Source organism: Marmota monax, unplaced genomic scaffold (genome assembly GCF_021218885.2).
Source record: "Marmota monax isolate L192 unplaced genomic scaffold, Marmota_monax_Labrador192_F-V1.1 WCK01_AAM20220418_F8-fsc00100, whole genome shotgun sequence".
Taxonomy (NCBI): Eukaryota; Metazoa; Chordata; class Mammalia; order Rodentia; family Sciuridae; genus Marmota; species Marmota monax.
Genome location: NW_026693872.1, coordinates 6,462,292 through 6,489,822, shown reverse-complemented (window position 1 = coordinate 6,489,822; position 27,531 = coordinate 6,462,292). Strand labels below are relative to the sequence as shown.

The window sequence follows — 27,531 nt, the reverse complement described above, 5'->3', positions numbered from 1 at the left end:
AGTTCAGAAGAAGGAGGATTGTCAGGAAAAAAGTTGCAGCAAAAGGCTATTACTAAATACTTTTCGTTACCGGAGGGTGCGCGAAGTGGAGAGGCGGCTGCTGAGTGTGCAAGCCGGTCACAGCGAAGCAAGGATTTTCCAAAAGGCGGTGGCGACTGGCCCTTCCCCGCCTCCTGGCCGGGGAGCTGGCTCTTCCACTGCCGTGAGCCCAAATCTAGACCTGACCTGGAGGCACAGTCTCGCAGGCTCTTGCTCCCTGTGCCTGGAAGCAGTTTGAGACTGGGACTCTCCCCAGGGCCATCTGGGGCTGCCTGGGACGCTGCAGCTGGGAGAGGACGCATATGGCGTCCCTGAAGTTTGATCATTTCCAAGGCCAGTATTAAGGCCTATTTCAAATGTAAAAAACCTTGAGATAATGTACTAAATTGTTCAGAAGGTTGTTTTCTTAATGGAATGCTACAGGATTTTCTTTAGCCATCTGGAGTTCCTGCCTTCGTCCCAGAGCCGGTAAAGACCAAGGTGGAAGAATTTCCAGTGTTGCTGAAAACCGGACGAGACTTCGGCTGAGAAACGGACGAAACTTCGGATCAAGCCAGCTGCCTGCAGAACTTACCTGGACTGTGATTTACCTGGATTGTGAGTTAATCTATTGAGACACTGCTTTACCTGGACTGAGACAACAAACTGTAATCTATATCTTTGCTAACAGTGTCATTGCTGGTATAATTTTTCCAAGGGCTTCTTGCATGGAGCCATCAATTGGCTTGGTATTGTGGCATTTTGTATCCTCCCTTTCTGTTTGTAGCAGGTTATTTATGGTGTTTCTGTAAAAACCACTATGGTCCTTATTTAAATTAAACAAAAGGGGGAAATGTTAAGAGTCTGTAAACAAGTCAAAATAACACCTGGCATTTTGCCAGGGGAATGTTGGAGTTCGTAAACAAGTCTGGATGGTGCCTGGCAAAATGCCAGAGGGAGTGGTTTGAGAAGTAACAAAAGCGAGCCATTAAGTGTGGAGATTCCTGATTGGTTGACTGCTGTATCTAGTTTATGCTAATTAGATAAGCTGTGTGGAATGTATAAATACCACTCCTGTCCTACAATAAACGGCTCCCACTCCTGCTGTATCAACGTACACAAGTTGGTCGTCACCCCCACCCCCACCCCCCGTTATTTTGCTGCAGCCGGACTGCAGCAAGTTGCTAAGTTACAGTAATCCCCTACCCTCACTCCTTTCCCCCTTAACATGATGTCCTATGCCTGACCTTCAGGTTCTCTATATGCCACCAGAAATGGTATGCCTTTTATGAAACGAATGAATATAGTCTATTATTTAGACTATATTCTAAATAATAATTGAAGCCAACATCTGTAGACATAGAGTCTAACTATAAATGTAATAACAATGAAAACTTGCTCATAGATGATGTATTATTGATATTGGGAACTGTTAACATTGGTTTTCTCCACAAAAGAGAGATACGTGAGTAATATGAAAAGACAAGAAAAGAAAGGACCACAAACAATCCAGGACAAGTCAACATTAGAAGAGGTAACATCTGCAGCAGAAGGAATGTCAGATAAAGATTTCAGGATATACATGGTTCAGATGATCTGGAGTCTTAAGGAAGACATTATACAGCAAATGCAGACAATGAAAGTTCACTTTGACGATGAATTACATAAACAAATCCAAGAAGCAAAAGATCAACTCTACAGGGAGATAGAGGTTATACAAAAAAAGAAAACAAACAAACAAACAAACAGAAATCCTGGAAATGAAGAAAATTATAAACCAAATAAAAACTCAAATGAGAGTACCATCAGTAGAGTAGACCAATTAGAAGTCAGAACATCAGACAACAAAGACAAAACATATCATCTTGAAAAGAGCCTAAACAACTCAGAAAAGCTGATAAGAAACCATGAGCAAAACATCCAAGAAATCTGGGATACCATAAAAAGACCAAATTTAAGAGTTATTGGGATAGAGGAAGGTATAGAGGTCCAAACCAAAGGAATAAACAATCTGTTAAATGAAATGATTTTAGAAAACGTTCCAGACATGAAGAATGAAACAGAAATCCAAATCCTAGAAGCCTACAGGACACCGAATGTACAAAACCACAAGAGACCCTGCCAAGACAGATTATAATGAAAATGTCCAACACACAGAACAAGGAGAGAATTTTAAAAGCTACAAGAGAAAGGAGGCAGATTACATTTAGGTTAATGGCTGATTTTTCATCACAGATGCTGAAAGATAATGGGTTCCAACCAAGAATCTGGTATCCAGCAAAACTAAGCTTCAGGTTTGACAATGAAATAAAAACCTTCCACTTTAAACAAAAGTTAAAAGAATTTGCAGCTAGAAAACTGGCTCTGCAAAGCATCTTGGGCAAAATATTACACGAAAAGGAAATGAAAAACAACAAAAATCAACAGTGGGAAGTAGTACAGTAAGGAGAAAAACTAATCAAAAAGGAAAAACAAATCAAGTTAAATAACAAAAATAAACAAACATGGCAGGAAGTACAAATCATATCTCAATAGTAACCCTAAATATTAATGGCTTAAACTCACCAATCAAAAGACATAGGCTAGTAGACTGGATTTAAAAAAAAAGATCCAACAATATGCTCAGCAAAGAATATCAAGCTGGGCATGATGCACGCCTGTAATCCTAGTAATTTGGGAGGCCACAGCAGGAAGACTGAAAGTTCAAGGCCGGCCTCAGGAATTTAGGGAGATCCTAAGCAATTCAGTGAGAACCTGTCTCAAAATGAAAAATCAAGAGAGCTGGTGATATATAGCTCAGTGACAAAGTGCCCTGGGTTCAGTCCCCAGTATCAAAGGAAAAAAAAAAGCAAGCCAGGCATGGTGGAGCACATCTGCAATCTCAGCAGCTCAGGGAGGCTGAGGCAGGAGGATCACAATTTCAAGGATAGCCTCAGCAACTTGGCAAGACCCTGTCTCAAAGTAAAAAAGAAAAGGGATGGGGATGTGACTCGGTGGTTAAAAACCCTTGGGTTCAGTCCCCTCCTAAAAAAGTTCTCTAAACAAAAAGTAAAAACAATGAAACAGTAATATGCCTTAATACAAAAGATTTGTTTTTTCCCTTTGAATTTTCTAAATTATGTTTAATATTTGAAGCAAAAATTCTAACAGTGATATTATTACTGTAGAAGAAATATATAAAACAATTGTAATTTGAGGAGGTACAGAAATGTAAGAAAGGTGGTAGGCTTCTCCACTTACCCTAATAAAATGACACTAGCACCAAATTGTGATAAAAGATGTATAATAAATAGAACAGCCAGAAAAAAAGTTGCAGAAAGCACTACAGATAAATCAAAATGAAATTATAAACGAATCTGTTCTAGTGACCATTTTACTTGTAACTTTGTAATGAATAAACAAAAGAATTCCACTGTGCACAGGTTAGGTCAATAGCAGTTAAATCAATGAAGTCACAGTGAGCAGATTATCATTTAGTGACCAAATTTAGCCTATGATAAACTTTATAAATTTCAAGTGAACAATTATTTTCTCTAACAAATATTTTAATAAATGCTGTTTCTTACAACAAATAACACATGTTCTGTGCTACCTTGAGATGAGGGTTACATTTCACAGAAAATAAAACTTCTAGGGCTGGGGTTGTGGCTCAGTGGTAGAGCACTTGCCTCAATATGTATAAGGAACTGGGTTCAATTCTTAGCCACCTATATAAAAAATAACTTCTGAAAAGCAGAATATTGGAGATAAGCTTCATGCCAATAACTAATAAGAAATTAATTTTTTGATGAGATTTAGAATATACACAGCTGACACCAAAACTAACCAGTATCCTTGACCCCTAGTAGGCAATATGGTAATTGACAAATATACTTTAATAGTCTTTAACAAAATTATGACTAAACCATTAAGACCAATATTTTATTTAAAAAAAAAATTTTATAGTTTTAAGTAGACAGCATGCCTTTATTTGCTCTGTGTGTGTGTATTTATTTATTTTTTTAATGCTGTGCTAAGGATCCAACCCAGTGCCTCACACATGCTAGGCAAGCATTCTGCCACTGAGCTACAGCCCCAGCCCAAGAACAATATTTTAAACACAATTGTCAATAGTATTTTCTTACTGATTTCTCATCAAGAATGCCATTGTACCTCCATTGTACCTATTGACTTAATTTTTATTATCACCAAGGATGAATTAAAAGTATTTGGGGATAAATAATTTTATGGTTGGCATGTTCTATAGGATTTTTTTTAAATGACATATCTCTCCCCATACATCTACTTTTAAAAAGTTTATTATATATTTATTTATTTTTTAAAAATAGTGCTGAGAATCAAACCCAGTGCCTCTTAAGTGCTAGTCAAGCATTCTACCACTGAGCCACAACCCCAACCCCAGCTGTATAGGATTTTAATGAAGGAATAGGAACTATTTTTTGCACATTTCTCCCTATATGCTCCTTACTGTGCTACAGACTCTAAACATACTTGCACTGCAAATCAGAAGTAGCTGGTATTTTAATAATTAAGCAAAATAAAAATAACTGGTTTTATTCCGACTTTATGTGGAGAAACAGGCTCAGAGATGCTCAGTAATAAGTCCTAAAAATCACAGGTAAGCGGCAGAGCCAGGATTCCAACACACTCTACTTCCAGATACCATGCTGCTATAATCTACTAACTAGATTTCAGTTTCTTATTTATAAAACAAGAATAACAACTGTCTAAGGGCACATCAAAATGCCCTCCCAGATCCTACTAGCTACTAAGTCTCTCCATCCTCAGAAACCACAAAGTCCTCAAAATTCTCATCCCTTTCAGTATTTATTAGATGTGATTATATTTTCTCCAACTAAACTTAAAATCCGTGTCCACTTCTGATTCATTCTAGTAGTGATCTTCATTGTCTTCATATAACAAGATGCTTAGCTGCTGAGTAAGGCACAGAATATGATTAAAATTTATAAATTATACCAGAACCAAATTTTATACAAAAAAATATTCCATGAAGAAAATAGGGTGGTGGTGGGTATAGAGCTTAAGAAATAATGCATGTAAATAATATAGATATAGACCTCTTAAGAAAATTAAATATACACAAAGTAGGGAATGATTATTTTACATAAGAATTTTTTCTCATAACAGTCTTTTTAAGAAAGAGTTCCTTTAAATATGAAATCTTCTATTAGAATGCATTTAAATGCATTAGTATTTATTTATTTATTCTTTGGTACCAGGAATTGAACTCAGAGGTGCTTAACCACTAAGCCACATCCCCAGTCCTTTTTATGTATTTTGAGACAGGGCTTCACTAAGTTGCTAAAACTGGCTTTGCACTTGCAATCCTCCTGCCTTAGCCTCCCAAGCCACTGGGATTATAGGCACTTACCACCACACCTGGCTTTTAGTATTTAAATATACAAAGTGAATGTGTAGTCTTTAAAAAATACATCACATAAAAATTTCCATATGCCTAGAATTCTGCCATTGAACTCAAAAGAAAACATGTTTAAAAAAATAAAAATTCTTAATGCTTAAAAAAAGGTTTAAGTTCCTGAGGGCAGGAACCATGATCATCTTGCTCACTGGCTCTCTCTCTAGACTCTAGCATAATGCTCGGTAGTCTCATCTACCCAGTAAACACTCTAATACTGACTCAACCAGGAGGACATAGAACCCAGTTCAAATCTGTAATTAGTTAAAAATTCTCCAATGCCTGATGAGGCTCTCTGGTTTATGAGGATTGGATCCTCACTGTTCTGACAATATTCTTGCCATGTACTCTATTCCATGAAGTATATGTAAATAACCAATGGTTAAAAGCTTTAACCTGAAACTTAAAATTTTAAAAATATTTAAGTTGTAAATTACATGTAGATCAACCAAAATTATTTTTCAATGTTGATTTCCTGGTTTTGATAATTGTTCTTTGGTTCTGTAGGATGTGGTTAATTAGGATGAAGAACATGTGAAAACTATATTAATTTTGCAACTTTTTTAAGTATACATTTCAAAATTAATTTTAAAATTAGAAATTTTTAAATTAGAAATACTTACTGCACCAAGTGAAGGTCCATATCTTCCTGTGGCAACTTTACACATATAACTGACAAAGTTGGAAATAACACCTGAGAAACAAGTCATAGTTCAACAGTTTAAGTAAGGTTTAAAAATGACTTCTAGATTAGAAAGGAGCATTACTCAACCTACCAAATCAAGGGCTGAGAAGGACTCAGTCCTAAGTATGGGGGTTCAATTCAGTTTTGCAGTCATGGAAAAGAACTGGAGTATAAATGAGCAACCAAAGGAGATTCAATACAGGATTAGTAAGCATCATTGTTCCTCATAGATTTTGTGAGTTCTGACAAAATCTAGACACTGGCATTGATGCTATGTGATCCTCTAGAAATTACCTATCAGTGAATGTGGCCTTCTAACATACTGCCCACATGATTAATGTTGCCTTGACATTGGACTGTATGCAGATCCTATGAGTGACAGGTTTGGGCGATTGACAAATGCCTACTTTTACTTTCAAATTTACATCTCAAAATGTTGTTGTGACCTATGGAACTGTGGATTATATCATCTATAAAATGATTTATAGCTTGCCATCAAATACACATACAAGCAAATAGAACAGAACCTCACCTCAATAAATATTTGTTACTGAGAAGGAGAAAAAAAAAAATAAAAATAAAAATGACTTCTATTTTTTATCTCTACCGTCCACAGATTAATAGTGTCAGGTTTGTACATGTATCACTCCAAGGGTGCCAGCACGAATACTTAATCTGCCAATAATTTCAAACAGTTTTAGGGAAAGAAAAATCTGACCCACATCATGACTTGCCATTGACTTTACCTCTCAGTTATCATTTTCCTCATATATAATTTAAAGAAAAGGAGGCTAGTTCTCAAACTCACCAACTATCTCAGAACCCCCTGGGCAGACATGCTGAATCAGAATCTCTGGTGGGACACTAAACTAAATGATCCATTAGGTTCCTTTTGCTTCAATGACAGTTGAGTTCAGTGTGGCTCATTTTAAAAAACAACTTCCTATGGAACAGGAATTAATGGCATCTGAAACATCCTTTGTACAACAACTACCCCCATAACTAGTACTTGGGGAAAGAATTATATACTACCTTAGAGGCCAAAAAAAAAGAGAAAAAATGATCAGCTTCTACTTTTGATGGACTGGACACATATACCTGAGTGTTCAATTGATATTAATTTAGGAGTCACTTTGGATCATAGTAGATGCTTTTATTTAATCTCTTCTACAAGGCCATGTCTTGAAAAGATAAGTATCATTACCCCCAGAAAGGCATAGTCATTTCTGCCAAATCACACAGCTGGTAGCAGAAATGGGCTCTGAACCTAGGTCTTCTGTCTCAAAACTCAGTGCTTTTTTCACTACAGCACAATTGGCAGATATAAAATTTTTAAATGCTGGGACTTTAGAAATGAGTTTTTATGTTTTACTTATATAAATTTTGCAAACAGGTGAGCAAAAGTTGATCAATTAACCACTTAGCAGCAATTAGTAAACTGGAATCACATGCTACCATTTCCTAATTAAAATATTTTAGAAATGATGCCATCTCCAGAACCACAACTAGGAAGTTTTGTCCTACATATAGTCTGGCAAAAAAACACACTCACTCCTCTTGGCAATCAATAACATTGGATCACTCTGATCAAGCTTTATGCAAACTGAGCACAATGGGGGAAGTAAGCCTGCTTAAGATTATTTAACACAAACTCAGATGACTAAGACAGCTGGAAAGCCTAGCCTGAGCTGGGAAGGAAAAAAAAAAATCAAGGCCTGGTTAAGATAAAAATGACATGTAAAGGTCCTGAGATTAAAATTCATTACCTGCAGATAGGTATACTGCCATGAACTGCTCTTGACCCAGAATATTCACTATGCTGGAAGAAAAGCTCCACAAAACATACATATTTGCTGCCATGTGAAATAAGGAGAAATGACTGAATGTTGACAACAACATTGGAGAACAAAGGACCTCTACAAGAGAAAGAAAAAACACAGTCTGGTAATTGAAGAACACAAAGCCAGTAAAAATTATCTAGTTTAGAGTTCTCAGTATTATCAAATAAACACAGGAAGCAAAAACAGAGCCAGTTAGTCTTAATAAGATGGTTTAAGACAGTACTTTTCAAAGTGATAAAAAGCTATCTTAATCTCTTTTCTACTTAGTAAGCAATCAATAAAAATTCTCAGTTCAATGGAGGCAAAAGTTACAAATAGAAGGAGAAAATTATTTTAATTTTAGATATAAACTTGCAGTGATCATAGATCTTAATTCATTAAAAAATATTCACTGTCTATGTTTTAAGCACCTGGGATTCAGCAATGAAAGAGACAAGGTCTTTGTGCTCTAGAAGCTGATAGTCTACCCTCCAGATTTTGTTTATAACCGTTGACAGTATCTCATTTTTTTTTTTGTAGGATTTCAATAAACGAAGCATATTTATTTCATATTATCTCTACCTCAAAATCACAAGTTAGACTTACTTGAGGCCGGATTGGATGTGAAGTATCTCATCATTGTCCGCTGCAGAGAAGGTACTCTCCACAAACAGAATACAAGGACATTTGCAGCTATAATACCTGCAAAACAAATACAATTTAAGGAGGTTAAAAATAAGAGGAAAGAGGCCAGGTGTGACGGCACATGCCAGTAATCCCAGCGAATCAGGAAGCCAAGGCAGGAGGATCACAAGTTCAAGGCCAGCCTCAGCAAGTTAGCAAGGCCCTAAGCAACTCGGCAAGACCCTGTCTCAAAAAATAAGAAGGGTTAGGGATGTGACTCAGTTGTTAAGAGCCCCTAGGTTCAATCCCTGGCACCAAAAATAAATAAAGAGGAAAGAAAATCAGATCTAAAGTTCACCCGAATACAGTGAGCTAAGGAAAGCAAATGAAATCAATGTCTATAAAGTATCCTGGTTAAGTCAGAGATTCCTGAAAAACTGCAAATGCTCTAGGAGCTAACTTCCTTCACCTAAATCCATATTTCACTTCTTCACAACAGTTTACTTTTTTCAATAAATAATGAGATCTATAATTATTGTTTGATAATGGACAATTTAGAGACAAGTAATGTACAGAATTAGGTTATCTGGCCAAGAGTAGAAAAGCTAACATCTCATCTTTTCCCATAGGGATGGCATACTTCTTAAACTTATGGTAAAAATTCAGGGATAAAAAAAGAAAAAGAGAATTCAGGGATAATCTAGAAGAATTTTGCAACTGCTTATTTGCAATATTTACATATGGAAACTTGGCTGACTTTGTGTGCAAGAACTTACAATGTTAGATCAATAAATTGAGTAGGTTTAACTATAAAATTAATAATTAGTCATACTTAGGGTCAAAATCAAGTTATTCTTGAAAACTATACACTTTAAAAAATGCATTTATTTTTTAAATTGCCACACTCCTTGCACAAAGTATACTATCATCTACTTGTTGATTTAGTTAAAGGACTTAAACACTGCTCATTCCTCTAATCTCTAGGCAACAGGCAAGTAGCACTTCAGCTTCTTCAATGGTAAGGACTACAGCAACATTCTGATAAGAAATTTTCTTTAAAAGATACTCTTTTTAGGGTCCTTGCCAGCAGCTATATTTTGGAGTCACTGTTGGCTTCCACACTTACTCATTCTGTGAGGCTCTGGGTTACCACCTGGTATTATGGTTTCTGTTCTCCCTCTTGAGTTAGGTAGAAAGGAAGATATCATTTTTCTTTTCTTTTTTTTTTTGGTGGTGCTGGGGATTGAACCCAGGGCCTTGTGCATGCAAGGCAAACACTCTACCAACTGAGCTATATCCCCAGCCCCATTTTTAATATATTTTAAGACATCATTTACCATGTAAATATCTGAAAGCAGAACGTATCTTACAACTGGTGGTCCATTATAGTTTAATTAGTTGCATTTTTTTTTCTCTGACCAATTATTGATGAGAAAATTGAGATTTTAAAACATACAAGTTGCCTGAAAGCCAAAGTCAGTGGCCAAGCCAAAATTCCTAATCTAGTACCCTTTCCACTTTCCATTGTGATTTATTTATTTCAATCTTGGCCACCAGAGGGCTTCTGACACCAGACAAAGAGTCCTCAAGGTGGTGCTTACCTGATTCTGGTTCCTCAAGGTGGTGCTTACCTGATTCTGGTTCCCAGAATCAGGTAAGCACCAGAGATGTGTGGTTAAGGCAGGATCTACTGAGGGCACATTGGCTAAGAGTTAGGGAATCCAGCAGAACTAACTCTGGCCTACTTACACTATAAATTGGGCAAGAGGCCTAACCTCTGAGGCTGTTTCCTATTCTGTAAGATGAGAACAGTAAAATGTACCTTAAAAGGTTAGATTATGATAAAATGAGAAAGTATGATTAAATATAACAGTCACACAGTGACAACGCAATAAATGGAAAATACAGTAGAAAGAGAATGGCCTTTGCAGGTCTGAATCCTAGGTATGCCATTTAGTAGCTCTATTGACTGGTGGCATTTTCATCCCTTTCACTTTAGTCCCTCATCTGTAAAAAGAAACTAATACACCCTACCTCATAAAGGCTGTAGTGAGGACCATAGTTCAGTGGTAACTCACTCGCCTAGCATGCACAAGGCTCTGGGTTCAATTCCCAGCAGGAAGACTATAGTAAGGCTGAAATAAGCTACTGAGCATAGCATTAAATGCCCAGGGAGCAATGGTTTCTTCCCCTTCATCCTATTTTGAGAAACAGGACAGTTTAAAGTCTCTGTGTCTCCGATTAGAAGGAGTATTATCTGCTTCCTCCTGACTCAGTAACTTCTTGGACAAGCTATGCACGACTGATTCAGGAAGGTTGCTACTGTCCCAGAGTCTACCCTTACCAAGAGTGATATATTCAATTATATCATATGTATCAGTGAAAACAGCCAAGTATTTTTTCTAAAAATTCTCTCCTTCATAAGTTATAAAAAATTGTGGCAAAAAACTGTCAGAATCAACATTTCAGAACTCTGAAAACTAACCAAAGGCTTGCAGCAAACCCAGGGGCCATTTATTTAAGAAAAAAAATGACTGATTCTCAGAACTAGCTTTGCAGCAATTTGCCTAGTCCCACCTCCGGCTTTTTAGCTACAGAAAGCCTTGAAAACAACCCACATTCCCAGTACAGCCCAACAAACACAAAAGGAAGCTGAGAGACCAAGCTGGAGCTCTTTCCAAGCCTTAATCCCAAAGAATAATCATAATTTGACCTGCCTGCTGATTTCCTGGAAGACCCTACTTTCAAGGCTGTCTGACTTTAAAAATGAATGGAACTGTCCAAGTGCAAACCTCCTTTTCCCAGAGGGCATTTATCAAAAATAATTACATGTAAATGATTTAAGTTAAAGGTTGCCTGAGGTGGTAAATAACATTCAGGGCAAATAAGAGACCAAAAATCTTAAATGAAAAGCAGAGGGATGAGATTTCCATAAGATCTTTAAAAACCTCCAACATATTCCTGGAATCTAAAAGCCCACATGCAAAAAACGACAAAATACAGGAAGACAAAATTGGTTACTAGAGAAAAGGATATTATAAAGAATAGAAAAATAACAGAAAAATCAATGAATCCAAAAGTTGGTTCTCTGAAACCCTAACAAACAAAATAAGCTTTCAGCTGTAGTTAAAAAAAAAAAAAAAATACCAAAATCCAGAATGAAAGGAAAATCCTACTATTGACCTTATAGAAATAAGGATCACATGGGTTGGAGATGTATATGTACACATATACAAGACTTTAACAGAATACTATGAATTAGTGTATACCAACAAATGAGATTAGATGAAACTGAAAAATTCCCAGAAATACACAACTACTAAAATTGATTCAAAAAGAAACATGAAATCTAAATAGCTAGAAAACAAGAAAAAAAATTTGAATTAGTAATCAAAACTTACCACAAAAAAATAAGCCAGAACTAAATGGCTTCATTTATATTGAGTTTCCCAGGGCTGCTATGACAAATTATCACAAGCTCAGTGGCTTAACATACAGAAATTTATTCTCTTATATTTATGGAGACCAAAAGTCTGAAGTCAAGGTAACAAGATGTCAACAGTCATGTTTCCTTCTGAAAGCTCTAGGGAAGAATCCTTCCTTTCTTTCTTTCTTTCAGCTTCTAGTGGCTTCTAAAATTCTTAGCATTGCTTGGCTTATAGGCGCAAAAATCTGATCTTTGCCTCCATCTCTTCACAAAGGATTTTTTTTTTTTTAAGTCTTTACACTCTTCTAAGGACATGAGTCATTAGTTTTGGAGTCCACTCTAATATGGTCTCATTGTAACTATACCTACAAAGCCCTTATCTCAAACAAGGTAACATTCTGTGGTTCTGGGTGGACAAGACTTTTTGGAGGTGTGGGGAGACACTATTCAATTTACAACAGATGAATACAAAAAAAAAGGTGAAATTAACACCAACCATTCTCAAACCCTCCTTTAAAAAAAAAAAAAGGAAAGAACATCTCCTGAGTCATTCTATGCAGCCAGTATTACAGTGATATCAAAACCAAAGATATCACAAGAAAACTATCAACATTGCTTCATGAATATTTATACTAAAATTCTAGGGCTGGGGATGTGGCTCAAGCGGTAGCGCGCTCGCCTGGCATGCACGGGGCGCTCGGTTCGATCCTCAGCGCCACATAAAAGTAAGATAAAGATGTGTCCACCGAAAACTAAAAAATAAATATTAAGAAATTAAAAAATAAAATAAAATAAAATAAAATAAAATTCTAGAGGAAAATGTTAACAAATCCAGCAACATATAAATCATGATCAAATGGAATTTGTCACAGGAATGGAAAGCTGCTTCAACATGTGAAAAAAATCAATCAATGTAATACTTCATATTAACAAAGTTAGAGGACTCAATTACTGGCTTAAAAACTTACAACACAAACATAACAGTAATCAAGACAGTGTGGTACTAGCGTAAGGACAGACATACAGAAAATGAAATAGAATCGACACACCAGAAATAAACCCACACAATCATGGCCAATTGGTTTTTGACTAATGTTCAAAGGTAACTCATGGGGAAAGTATAGTTTTTTCAATAAATGTTGATGAGACAAGTGGATATTCATAAATAAAAGACTGAATCTGGACTTCGACCTTACAGCAAATACAAACTAACTCAAAATGTATCAAAGACCTAAATATAGGAGGGAAAATTGTAAAGATCTTAGCAGAAAATATAGGTATGAATCTTTGTGGCCTTGAATTGAGCCAATTCACAATTAAGCCACATATTATGTGATTCCGTTTATATGAAATGTCCAGAACAGGCAAATCCATAGAAAAACAGATTAGTGGTTGCCTAGAGCTGAGGAGAATGAGGAATGACTGCTAATGGATAAGGAAAATGTTTGGGATAATGAAAATGTTTTGGGATTAGATAGATATACAACCTGTGACTGTAATAAAGACCATACTTGTTGGTGAATTAAAGATATAAGAGTTATATTTCAATTTTTTAAAAAGTGACACACTGATCTGGGAAACACGTGGTTCAGCAACCTCTAGTCTTGTGGCCCAGAGAACGCAGTGCAACCTCTTTTCTTTTTCTAAAAAAAAAAAAAAAAAAACTTACTATCCCACTTGAAGTCCAATAGCTAAGCACAGGATACCTTCTGTTTCTGGGGTGAGCCAATTCACCCCTCCACAGCTCCGCAACCTGAGGAGGCTGCTAACTGACCCAGATCTGCCATCCCGAAAGTGACAAGTATGAATATCCATAGCAGCCAAAGAATGAGCTTAAGCAACCTCTAAATCCAATTCACAGGAATCAGGCAAGTACAGGAGTCAAGCTGTTAGCTTCACTTAGTGGCTACAATTTCTCTTTCTAGGCAGCATCCACAAAACTAGAGAACTCAATTACTGATTTAATTGAATAAGGTCAAGGCCCATAGTTATTTGGAATCAAGAGGAAACTCGGACTATCCATATTCCATCCTCCCAATGGGATGAAGACAAAGTTCAAAACTAATATGGGAAAACAGAAACTAATATGGGACAAATTCCCTCTCTCTCTCTCTCTCTCACACACACACACACAGCGAGGCAAAGACCCCATACTGCTAACCATAAAAGGGATTATCATTTCTCTGCATTCTCCCTGTAGATGAACATATCTAATCAATCCCTGTGAGCAACTTTAAGAAATTAATCTGACCTATATATACTCTATACATTGTTGGACATTTAAATTGGCGTAGAACTTCTTTTAAAACAATACAAAATTTTGAATGTATATACTGAGTACTTTTGACTCAGCATTCTATCTTCAGTAACTCATCCTAAAAATACACCTGCACAAGGCTGCAAAGGATATGAATATAAGAATATCCACTGTAGTATTACTTATAAAAGCAAAGACTAAAAACAACCTAAGTAAACATTAATAAAAGAAATGTTAAATAATATTCATCCATATGGAATGCTACAATGACATTAAAAAAGAATAAGGCTGGAGTATAATTTCCATTTCTTGATTTGGATGCTGGTTATTATGGACATGTTCAGTTTGTGAAAATTATAATTCAATACATTTGTACACAACTCTATGTACACTAATCTTCAATAAAATATACAAAAGAATGCAACAGATCTATTTGTATTGATACGAAATGTTCTTTAAAGTATTAAGTGAAAAAAATCAAAGTAGAAAAGATGCATTATATATCACAATTTATGTTTTGAACTTCAGATAGATATAAATGCTTACATACAAAAGCATGCTTTGTGAGAATACAAAAGCAACTAATGAGGTGGTGATTATTATGAGAAGGAAACTGCAGAACTGAAGTTCAGGATGAAAGAAAGACTTTTCTCATCATAAAAATTCTTTCCCACTGTTTTCATCTGTTACTATGTATACCTATTTATCTTATAATGACAAATCAAACCCAGGAAGTCAAGAAGGGCTCCCTTTCTCCCCTGGGTACCAGCTTGCTGACTTTGAACACTATTGAAATTTGGGCTTTTAATCAGCACCCAGATACATGGGATGGGGCAAAACTGTAGTAATTATAACAACTGTGATTTGTTATAGTAGAAAGTGATAGGTTGTAATAAAAAGCACATTTTTTGAATTATGAAGTATGTTTGATTCCCATATCCACCCTTCTTTTTTTTTTTTTTTTCACCTAAATAATAAATTTTATTCTTTTAAAACTCCTGGTTAAGAAGATGAAACAACAAAGGTTTTCTTTTCTTTTTTGGTGGTGCTGGAGAATCGAACCCAGGGCCTTGTGCATGCAAGGCAAGCACTCTACCAACTGAGCTATATCCCCAGCTCCCCCATATCCACCCCCTTCTAAGAAGTCTGTGAACTCAGATTGTTATTTAACCCATCTGAGCCTCAGTTAGTCTACCTGAAAAATGAGGATACTATTAACAAGGTTCTTATGATGATTCATAACCGTAACACTTTACAGCACATAAAGCACCTAGGATAGTAGTTGAAGCAATAGGAGGCACTCAGCATTAGTTGTGTCCTTTCTTTCCCAGAGATAACTTGTCTAAAGACTAGGGAGCCAGGAATCACAGAAAAATAGTAACTGATGAAAAAGTTAAGAGGAACTAGAAGATCAAGGAAAACACTACCTCACCAGCAATCTCATTAACAGGGAAAGAGATTTTGGCCTGGGAACTTAAAAACCTTAAAAAGGTAAAAGGAGAAAGAAAATTGAACTAAAACCCAATAATTTGATGGAAAACAGCATAGCAAAGAAAAAAATAAAGAGACTTCAGAGACTGGGGCAGAGGGGCTGATGGCCTTAAGGCAAGCAGTGACTAAACTTTGGAGTTGACAAAAAATATGGACTTCTCCTCATTGTGCCCACTTTGATCAAAAACAATACCTGAATTGAATCTTTCTCGGGCATTCCAATATAGTGAAGGCAGCATTCTGCTGAAAGAACAGGAACCTAGCAAGGCCCTCAAAGGCAACCCTGAAAGCCAGAAAGGCTGGACAAAATATTCTCCTTGGAGGCTGCCTGGGGACCTTACAGATCAGGTCAGAACAGGCAACCAGTGAAATACAAAAGCACAGACAAGTCTCACTTTGAAAACTGCTACCTTGTGCTCTTGACCCTAAAAATACCAAAAGAGCTTACAAAATCTTCTTTCTAATTAATACAAAGTTTGGGGGCATAGTTCTGTATAACAATTAAGACCATGAAAAAAATCCTATAACCAAATAAAAAAGAATTGAAACCACATCTTTAAAAAGTGAAATCTCAAGGACAGACAAAATAGAACACTAAAGACTCCAAACCTAACATGATATACAAGGGAGGTTTTTCACTGCACCATGGACTCCACTTTATCAATGAAATAAATTACAAGTATCCCTCACTATCAGAATAAATTATCTAAATTTAGAACTAAAAAAAAAAAAAAAAAGGATAAATTTGAGTCATGCCTTACTATCAAAACTCCGGAACCAAAGACATTTGGACAAAATGCTTTGCTGTCTGAACCTACTAGATCCCAAATTCTTGCTGTCCAAATTCAGAAGCCCAAGAGATTCAGACAGCAAGAAATCCTTATGTGAAGTGCTTGGTGTCATCACAGAAATCTTTAATAACCTACTGGGTCTTTCATGCTGCCAACTGTCTAGAGATAAATACTATGGAGCAAAGTTCTGGTCTCAGATATTGAAAGTTCTAGGTAAGAACTCTGGTTCTTTAAAAATGACCGGAAGAATGGGCTGGGGCTGTAGCTCAGTGGTAGAGTGCCTGCCTTGTGTGAGGCACTGAGTTCGATCCTCAGTACCACATAAAAATAAATAAATAAAAGACATTGTGTTCATCTACAACTAAAAAAACATTTTAAAAAATACAAAAAGAAGACCATGCACATTACCATCTATAATCCTAGGGAAAAAAACTGAACCGAGTAAATCTATCACTCCTTACTCAGTGATGACCTGAGTCAGCCTCACTTAGGATCAGTCTGAGTAGCAACTGAGAAAGCTAAGCAAGGAAAGCTGGACTGTCACCTCTAATGGAGACAACATATTATTAAAGCACCAGTTTATCCTTGAGAATTGTAGTCTATAGTTAACAGATGTTGTAAAGCTACACTACTACTAGAGAAGTATGAGGCAATGTGAAACAGCTCAAATTGTTTCCTCATCTTTTAAATGTCTCTTGAATAATGTATCAATATTAATTCAAGATCTTTAGCAGAACCATTCACATTTATATTATTCAAAGTACTTTATACTCAAGTTGCTAGTTTTATCACAACTATACTATATTCTTGACGACAAACTGCTTAAAAAAAAAAAAAAAACCATAAGGCTAGAGGGTAGAACTCTGATTTTTAAAAACCTCCCAATTGGCTTCTTTGAATAAACTATTTACTGGCATGACAAAGACTTTAAATTCTGAGTCCATGTTTCTTTTTCTTTTTCTTTTTTTTTTTAGTTTTCAGCGGACACAACATCTTTGTTTGTATGTGGTGCTGAGGATCGAACCCGGGCCGCACACATGCCAGGTGAGCGCGCTACCGCTTGAGCCACATCCCCAGCCCTGAGTCCATGTTTCTTCATGTGAAATGGCAGAAAACCTTTACAAGTACCCTCAAAGAATACAAAGTATTAATTTCAAGATATTGTAAAATGCTTTGAAAATACTGAAGGAAATCAAAATTTTGTTATCCTAAGAAAATTCTGTTACTTCCAGAAAACTTGCAAACAAATATATGAAGAGAGAGAGATTTCTGTGAAGTAACTATTGACACTCTGGAGTCCATACTCTGTGAAGGTGTGGAAATACACTTTGAAACATCTCAATCTATTGGTTCAAAATGCCATTCAAGGGCTGCGTCCTAGGACATCTTGAAGACGCTGATCACTCCCCTGTAGTAGAAAAGAGGATGCTGACCCACCATCCTATCATCCGAATCGGCTGGAAGGAACCACCAGATGACGTTCACCTTCTGGCTAAGAGAAGTCACGTGGCCTCGAGGCTCTGAAAGTGAAGGAAACTTTCAGGACTACAAAATGTATCCAATCAAAAATAAAAATAAGACCGCCTCCGCCCACCAGCATACACCCACCGAAGTCAGGCTCAGCCCAGCTCCGCCTCACTGACCTGCGCGGAAGCTGGGGCCCAAGGTAGGCCCGAGTCCATCCCATCACCAGCAGACACCTGCCAGAGCTCAGGCAGGGCCCAGACTCTACTCGCTGACCTGTGAGCAGGAGCCAGGGCCCAGGGTAAGCTTGGGTCGCCCACCACCACCACCACCACCACCACCACCACCACCTGGGAGCCCAGATCTAATTTGAGATACTGCAGCCATCCTCATAGCCTTCCCCATGTAGTAGCCTCTACCTTGGAACAACAGACAGAGCCTAGAAGCAGCTGCATCTTGGAGTAGGCATCCCAAAGCCAGTGTAAGGCCCACCCTTTCAGCCCCATCTCTGTTGCATTCATCTTGGGGCACTTCCACTGCTATCTTGAGTTATCTCCTGCTATTGCTATAGTTGCAGTACCATCCATCTGGGACACCGGCAGGGTCTGGAAGCCCAACGCCAAGGTGAGGTACAGATAATCTGTACAGATACTACAAGATTATAGGGTAGAAACTGTAATACCTCACATCCACACTGCAAGAAAGAAAATCACATAGACAATATGAAAAAACAAGGGAGGAAAATGCCCCAAACCAATTAGGACACAATAACAGAACCCATGGGCAGTCCAGTTGATGAAATGTCAGAGAAGGAATTCATGATGTTCATAATTAAAATGATCTGTGAATTAAAGAATGACCTAAATGAGCAAATACAGGCAAAAATTGATCACTCCAACAAAGAGATAAGAGCACAAATACAGGCAACTACTGACAACACCAATAAACAGATAAAGGAACAATTACAGGCATCCATTGATCACTCTAACAAAGAGATAAGGAAGCAAATACAAGTAGCAAAAGATTACTTCAAGAAAGAGAGATTCTGAGAAAAAAAAAAATCAGAAATCCTTGAAATAAAGGAAACAATAAACCAAACAAAAAACAATAGAGGGCTGGAATTGTGGCTCAGTGGTAGAGTGCTCGCCTACCATGCATGAGGCACTGGGTTCGATCCTCAGCACCACATAAATGTAAAATAAAGATATTGTGTCCACCTAAAACTAAAAAATAAATATTAAAAAGAAAAAAACAATAGAAAACATCACCAATAGACTAGATCAGCTGGAAGAGAGATCGTCAGATAATGAAGACAAAGTATACAATCTGCAAAATAAAGTTGACCACATAGTGAACATGGTAAGGAACCATGAGCAGAATATCCAAGAATTATGGGATAGCATCAAAAGAGCAAATCTAAGAGTTATTGGGCTAGAGGAAGGCACAGAGATTCAAACCAAAGGAATGCACAATCTCTTCAATGAGATAATATCAGAAAATTTCCCAAACATGAAGAATGAATTGGAAAATCAAATACAAGAGGCTTACAGGACACTAAATATACAAAATTACAACAGATCTACACCAAGGGACATTATAATGAAAATATCTAGCATACAGTATAAGGACAGAATCTTAAAGGCCACCAGAGAGAGGATCAGATAACATATAGGGGATACCAATTCCTTTCTCAGCAGATTTTACAACCCAGATCCTCAAAGCCAGGAGATCCTAAACCAATTTGTATCTCAACAGATTTTACAACCCAGACCCTCAAAACCAGGAGATCCTGGAACAACATATACCATACCCTGAAAGAAAATGGATGCTGGGCTGGGGTTGTGGCTCAGAGGTAGAGTGCTCACCTAGCACAACAAGTGAGGCCCTGGGTTCGATCTTCAGCACCGCATAAAAATAAATAAAACAAAGGCATTGTGTCCAACTACAACTAAAAAAATAAATAAATAAAACGGATGCCAACCAAGAATCTTATATCCAGCAAAATTAAGCTTTAGATGATGAAATAAAAACCTTCCATGATAAACAAAAGTTAATAGAATTTACAACTAGAAAGCTCGAACTACAGAGCATCCTCGGCAAAATATTCAAAGAAGAGAAGCTGAAAAACAACAATAAAAATCAGCAATGGGAGGTATGACACTAAAGGAAAAACTAATCAAAGGAGAAACCAAGTCAAGTTAAATACCAAAAATAAACAAAAATGGCTGGTAATACAAATCATGTCTCAGTAATAACCCTGAATGTTAATGTTAATGTTAAATTCACCAATCAAAAGACATAGACTGGCAGACTAGATTAAAAAAAAAAAAAAAAAAAAAAGACCCAAGAATATGCTGCCTCCAAGATATCACAGGAAAAGATATCCACAGACTGAAGGTGAAAGGTTGGGAAACATCATACCACTCTCATGGACTGCAGAAATAAGCAGGGGTTTTCATATCAAATAAAATAGACTTCAAGCCAAAGTTAATCAAAAGGGATAAAGAAGAATATTTCATACTGCTTGAGGGAACCATTCATCAACAAGACATACAATTATAAATATCTATGTCCCAACAATGGAGCATTTACGTTCAAACAAACTCCTCTTAGGTTCAAGAGTCAAATAGACCACAACACAATAATTCTGGGTGACTTTTAACACACCTCTTTCACCCACCACTGGATAAATCTTCCAAACAAAAGCTGAATAAAGAAACTGTAGAACTCAATAGTACAATCAACAACTTAGACTTAACTGACATATAGAATATTTTATCTTTCAACAAGCAAATATACTTTCTTTTCAGCAGCACATCTAAAACAGACCATATATTATGCCACAAAGCAACTCTTAGCAAATAGAGATATTACCCTGCATTCTATCAGATCATAATGGAATCAATGATAAAATAAAAAATAAAAGCTATTCCAACACCTGGAAACTAAATAATTTGTTACTGAATGAACAATGGGTTGCAAAAGACATCAAGGAGATCAAAAAATTCTTGGAGGTAAATGACAACACAGATACAACATATTGAAATCTCTGGGATACTATGAAGGCAGTACTAAGAGGAAACTTCATTGCATGGAGTTCATTCCTTCAAAGAAGAAAAAAATCAACAAATACATGACTTAACATTATATCTCAAAGACCTAGAAAAAGAACAAATCAACACCAAAAGCAGAATACAAGAAGTAATTAAAATCAGAGCTGAAATCAATGAAATTGAGACAAAAGAAACAACTGAAAAAATTGGTAAAACAAAAAGCTGGTTCTTTGAAAAAATAAATAAAATGATATACCCTTAGCCATGTTAATGAAGAGAAGGAGAGAGAAAACTCAAATTACTAACATACATGATAAAAAAGGAAATATCAACAGACCCTAAAGATATACAGAAGATAATTAGAAATTATTTTGAAATAAAATAGAAAATATCGAAGGCATCAACAAATTTCTAGAGTCATATGATTTGCCCAAATTGAATCAGGATGATATATACAATTTAAACAGATCAATTTCAAGATAAAAGAGAAGACACCATCAGAAGCCTACCAACCAAGAAAAGCCCAGGATACACAGCCGAATTCCACAAGACCTTTAATGAAGAACTAATACAAACACTCTTCAATTTATTTCAAGAAATAGATAAAGAGAGTACACTTCCAAACTCATTGAGGCCAATATTACCCTGATTCCAAAACCAGGCAAAGACACATCAAAGAAAGAAAACTTCAAACCAACATCTCTAATGAACATAGATGAAAAAATTCTCAATAAAATTCTGGCAAATCAAATACAAAAACATATCAAAAAGATAGACACCACGATCAAGTGAGCTTCATCCCAGGGATGCAAAGTTGGTTCAACATACAGAAATCAATAAATGTAATCCATCACATCAATAGACCTAAAGAGAAGAACCACATGATCATCTCAATAGATGCAGAAAAAGCATTTGACAAAATACACCACCCCTTCATGTTCAAAACTCTAGAAAATCTAGGGATAACAGAAACATATCTCAAGATTGTAAAAGCTATCTATGCTAAGCCCCAGGCCAATATCACTCTAAATGGAGAAAAACTAAAGGCATTCCATCTAAAAACTGGAACAAGACAGGGATGCCCTCTTTACCACTTCTATTTAACATAGTTCTTGAAACACTGGCCAGAGCAATTAGATGAAAGAAATTAAAGGGATACAGATAGGTAAAGAAGAACTCAAATTAGCACTATTTGCCGACAATATGATTCTATACCTAGAAGACCCAAAAAATTCCACCAGAAAACTTCTAGAACTAGTAAATGAATTCAGCAAAGTAGGAGGATACAAAATCAAGAACCATAAATCAAAGGCATTTCTGAATATCAGTGACAAATCCTCTGAAACGGAAACGAGGAAACTACCCCATTTACAATAGCCTCAAAAAAATAAAATAAAATACTTGGGAATCAACTTAACAAAAAGAGGTGAAAAACCTCCACAACAAAAACTACAGAATGCTAAAGAAAGAAAGAAGAACTTAGAAGATGGAAAAATCTCCTTTGTTCTTGAATAGGCAGAATTAATATTGCCAAAATGACCATACTACCAAAAGCACTATCTAGATTTAATGTAATTCCAATCAAAATCCCAATGACATTCCTCAAATAGAAAAAGCAATCATGAAATTCATCTGAAAAAATAAGAGACCCAGAATAGTTAAAGCAATCCTTAACAAGAAAAGTGAAGCAGGTGGCATCACTATACCAGACCTTAAACTTACTACAGAGCAATGGTAACAAAAACAGCACGGTATTGGCACCAAAATAGACTGGTAGACCAATGGTATAGAATAGAGGACACAGAGACTAACCCACATAATTACAATTATCTTACATTAGACAAAGGCACCAAAAACATACATTGGAGAAAAGATAGCCTCTTCAACAAATGGTACTGGGAAAACTGGAAATCCATATGCAACAAAATGAAATTATGAAATTAAACCCCTATCTCTCACCATGCACAAAACTCAAAGTGCATCAAGGGTCTAGAAATTAAACCAGAGACACTGCATCAATTAGAAGAAAAAGTAGGCCCAAATTCTCCATCATGTCAGAGGCCCCTATTTCCTTAATAAGACTCATATAGTGCAAGAATTAAAATCCAGAATCAATAAATGGAATGGATTCAAACTAAAGAGCTTCTTCTCAGCAAAAGAAACAATCAGTGAGGTGAACAGAGAGCCTACAACGTGGGAACAAATTTTTATCACACACACATTAGAACACTAATCTCTAGGATATATAAAGAACTCAAAAATCTTAACACCAAAACCCAAATAACCCAATCAATAAATGGGCCAAGGACCGAAACAGATACTTCTCAGAAGGTGATATACAATCAATCAACAAATATATGAAAAAATGTTCAACATCTCTAGCAACCAGAGAAATGCAAAGATTTCATCTCCAGTCAGAATGGCAGCTATTAAGAATACGAACAAGTATTGGCGAGGATGTGGGGAAAAGTCACACTCATACACTGCTGGTGGGACTGCAAATGTGGTGCAGCCAATATGGAAAAGCAGCATGGAGAATCCATGGAAAACTGGGAATGGAACCACCATTTGACCCAGCTATCCCACTCCTCGGTCTATACCCAAAGGACTTAAAAACATCATGCTGCAGGGACATAGCCACATCAATGTTTGTAGTAGCACAATTCACAATAGCTAAACTGGAACCAACCTAGATGCCCTTCAGTAGATGAATGGATAAAGAAAACATGGTATATATACACAATGGAATATTATTCAGCATTAAAAGAGAATAAAATCATGGCATTTGCAGGTAAATAAATGGGTGGAGTTAGATAATATAATGCTAAGTGAAGGAAGCCAATCCCCAAAAAACCAAATGCCAAATGTTTTTTTTTTGATTTAAGGCTACTGATTCATAATGTGATAGGGGAGGCATGGGAGGATTAGATGAACTCTAGATAGAGCAAGCGGGAAAAGTGGAGGGAGGGGAAGGAAGGGGGCTTGGGGGTAGGAAAGACGGTGGAATGAGATAGACATCGTTATCCTAAGTATATGTATGAAGACACAAATAGTATGATTCTACTTTGTGTACAACTAGAGATATAAAAAATTGTGCTCTTGGGCTAGGGATATGGCTCAAGCTGTAGCGTGCTCGCCTGGCATGCATGGGGCGCTGGGTTCGATCCTCAGCACCACATAAAAATAAATAAAGATGTTGTGTCCACCGAAAATTAAAAAATAAATATTAAAAAAATTCTCTCTCAAAAAAAAAAATTGTGCTCTATATGTGTAATATGAATTGTAATGCATTCTGCTGTCATATATAACAAATTAAAATTTAAAAAATAAAAAACAGGGGCTGGGGATGTGGCTCAAGCGGTAGCGCGCTCGCCTGGCATGTGTGCGGCCCGGGTTCGATCCTCAGCACCACATACAAACAAAGATGTTATGTCCGCCGATAACTAAAAATAAATAAATATTAAAAATTAAAAAAAAAAAATAAAAAAAAAAGATACCATTCAACATTCAAACAGATTTTAATTGATTGCCTCTAGTGTAATATACGTGCTAAGTGCTATAACAAAATGGAAAAATCAAATCACTTGTCCTCAAGATCCTTACATTTCTCTCAAGGTTGTTACATGTATAAGGCAGGAGGTGTTAAAAATGACAAAAACTGCAATGAGTTCAGGAAAAGAGAAAGCAAAAATTAAGGCTTCCAGATAGAGAAAATAGTCTGAACAAAGGAAGATAAATATACTTTCTCTACTTAGGTAGGTACTAATAAGTGACTAAAGGCAATGTTTTGCTATTCTCTACAATATTTTTTTTCCTATCTCCTCTGAAATAACTTACAAATCCACTTTCCCAAATTAGTCACATAGGACTAAAAAATATTGTACAAATATTAAAGAGCTAGATCTTTCCATAAAAATTTACAAAGAAGAAAAATTAAATAATCATAATGACATGCATTGCGTGTTTACATTTAAAGAGGGTCTTATAAATAGCAAAGGTGGAATAGATTGAAAATTGGCTTTAGAATGAGACACTGCATTCTGAAACTCAGCCCTACTATTTATTAACAGTTTGACTTTCAAACAGTTCCTTCTCTGAAAGTTGGTTTCCTTTTTATAAAAATGGAGACAACTACCCTGTAAGCAACCCTACAAGATAAGGAGATAATATGCATAAAGCACCCAATATATCGAAGGTACTTTTATCAATGTCTACTTTAACTTATTTAATAGGGGAAGTAATAATTACTCATGAGCTATGCTACAAGGAAAGATTCTATAACAAACTAATCATTTTGTCAGTATCATATTAGATCAAAATTCGAAAATAAGTGACCCAGAAAGTCATGAAAACCCTTATGCCAAACTACTTTTTTGTGCTCTTACTTGAGCCTATAGGTACAGACTCTGAATGTCTTCTAAACCACTGGTGAGCATGTATGAAAGCCATTGCCTGTGACATACTGTACCTTTTGATTTGATTTCTCTTCCCTTGAATGGCTAAAACGTGTAAGCTAACACAAACCTGTCACAGTCCGTTGGCCATCACTTAGGTTATTCCACCACTTGTTAATCTAAAACAAAAGGAAAATTGCATATCACCGCACGTGAAACACTTTTAGGCTAGGAAAATGAAAATCCAGAAAGGAAATGCCTGTGTATGAAAGAGGGATTCTTGAGGCTGGGGCTATAGCTCAGTGGCAGAGCACTTTCCTATCATGTGTGAGGCACTGGGCTCGATACTCAGCACCACATAAAAATAAATAAAATATAATGATGACATACACTACAAAATAAATAAATAAATAAATTAAGGCATGTTGTCCATTTACTACTACAAAACAAAGTTAAAAAAAAAAAAGAGGAATTACTCATTTGCAAAATAATCACAATGCAGTAGAATGGAAAAAGCATGTGTTTTAGTCAGATTACATTCTCAACACAGTCACTGACCAGACATTTTACTTCATAGCTTTGGTTTCCTGATATATACATGGGACAATAATAGATATCAAGCAGCATTGCCAGGAGGAATATCAATAATGTGAAGCAACTAGCTACACTATCAGATATAGACAGGCACTGAGTGATTATTCACCAAGGGCCTATTGAGTTTTAAAATTCCAGCTGAGGCCAGTTTTAAAATTCTAGTGACACATGCCTGTAATTCCAGAGACTCAGGAGGATCACAAGTTCAAAGTCAGTCTCAGCAATTTACTGAGACCCTCAGCAACTTAGTAAGATCCTGTCTTTAAATAAAAAGAACTGGGAATATAGACGAGTGGTAAACTCCCCTGGGTTCCATCCCTAGTACCATCAGGAAAAAAAAAAAAAAATCTGTTTAGGCAGGGTGTATGCACCACGCTGAGGAAAGAGGAATACTTGAGACCAAGAGCTTGGGGCCAGCCTGAAACATACATTGAGATCTGGTCTCAAATAAATAAATAAATAAATAAGATAAAAATAAAATCCTGAGAATATTTTGTAGCAAAATTGCTATTTTTCTTAAAAGATATAATAATGGCATTGAAGTTCAGAAAAAGATATAAGGAGAATCCTAAATTTTTAAAGATATACACTGAAATTTTTATGGTTGAAATATGCCTAAGACTTGCCAGGGGCAGTGGTGCATGCCTGTGTTCCCAGCAACTCAGGAGCTTAAGGCAGAAGGATTCCAAATTTGAGGGCCCTCTTGGAAACCTAGCAAGACCCTGTCTCAAAACAAAAAATAAAATGGGCTGAGAAGTTAGTTCAATAGCAGCACTCCCCTGTGTTCAATCTCCAGTACTGCAAAACAAATGAAAAAATAATAATGCAGTGAGGGAGAGGAAATGAAAGGGAAATAGATGTATAACAAAATTGGCACTGTTAGTAACCACTGAAGTTGGACAATGGTGGTAAGTAATACTTTTCTACTTTTGTATATGTTTATAATTTTCCATGATTAAAGTTTTAAAATAAGAAAACACATTCTAATTATAAAATTGAACTAGATTTTGTTATGGAAAAAAACTCAGGATAAAAAAAAATTACTGTTCAGTATGTATGTGATTCCATTTCTGTAATTATAATAAATTTGTGCATGAGTTCCCAGACCTTATTCACTGCACAGGCAGTGGTGTGAATGGGGTCCCAGAATCTTGCTTTGCTGCCCAGGCTGTCTAAAACTTTTATTTTCCATCTTAAATTCATGTATTGTAACAGTTTTCTTTAATGGGCATGAATTTTATGTATCACAACCTATCATTTAGCTATTATAAAAATCTATTTTGGACTAAGATTATATATATATATTGCTTATGCTGTTTTTCACCTTTTTTCCCCATGAAGTGTTTTCATCATAGTGAATCTTTTTTTTTTTTTTTAATACCTTTTAAAAATTATTATTTTTTTTTTTTTAATGTGGTGCTGAAAATCGAACTCAGTGCCTCACACATGCTAGGTAAGTGCTCTACCACTCAGCCA

The 27,531-nt window shown here is 36.2% G+C and overlaps 1 protein-coding gene and 1 non-coding gene across 2 annotated transcripts in view; both read right to left on the bottom strand.

Annotated features, from left to right (window-relative positions):
- The window catches only part of Parl (presenilin associated rhomboid like), a 49,328-nt gene that overhangs the window by 7,536 nt on the left and 14,261 nt on the right, over positions 1-27,531 (bottom strand). Inside the window, exons 4-7 of the mRNA XM_046462606.2 lie at positions 25,592-25,640; positions 8,567-8,662; positions 7,907-8,056; positions 6,079-6,149 (exon numbers count right to left, since the gene is read on the bottom strand). Coding sequence (XP_046318562.1) covers positions 6,079-6,149; positions 7,907-8,056; positions 8,567-8,662; positions 25,592-25,640 — 366 coding nt within the window. The remainder of the gene's footprint in view (positions 1-6,078; positions 6,150-7,906; positions 8,057-8,566; positions 8,663-25,591; positions 25,641-27,531) is intronic.
- Trnaa-ugc (transfer RNA alanine (anticodon UGC)) lies at positions 9,813-9,885 on the bottom strand. The gene has a single exon. It is a non-coding gene; the product is annotated as a tRNA-Ala (tRNA).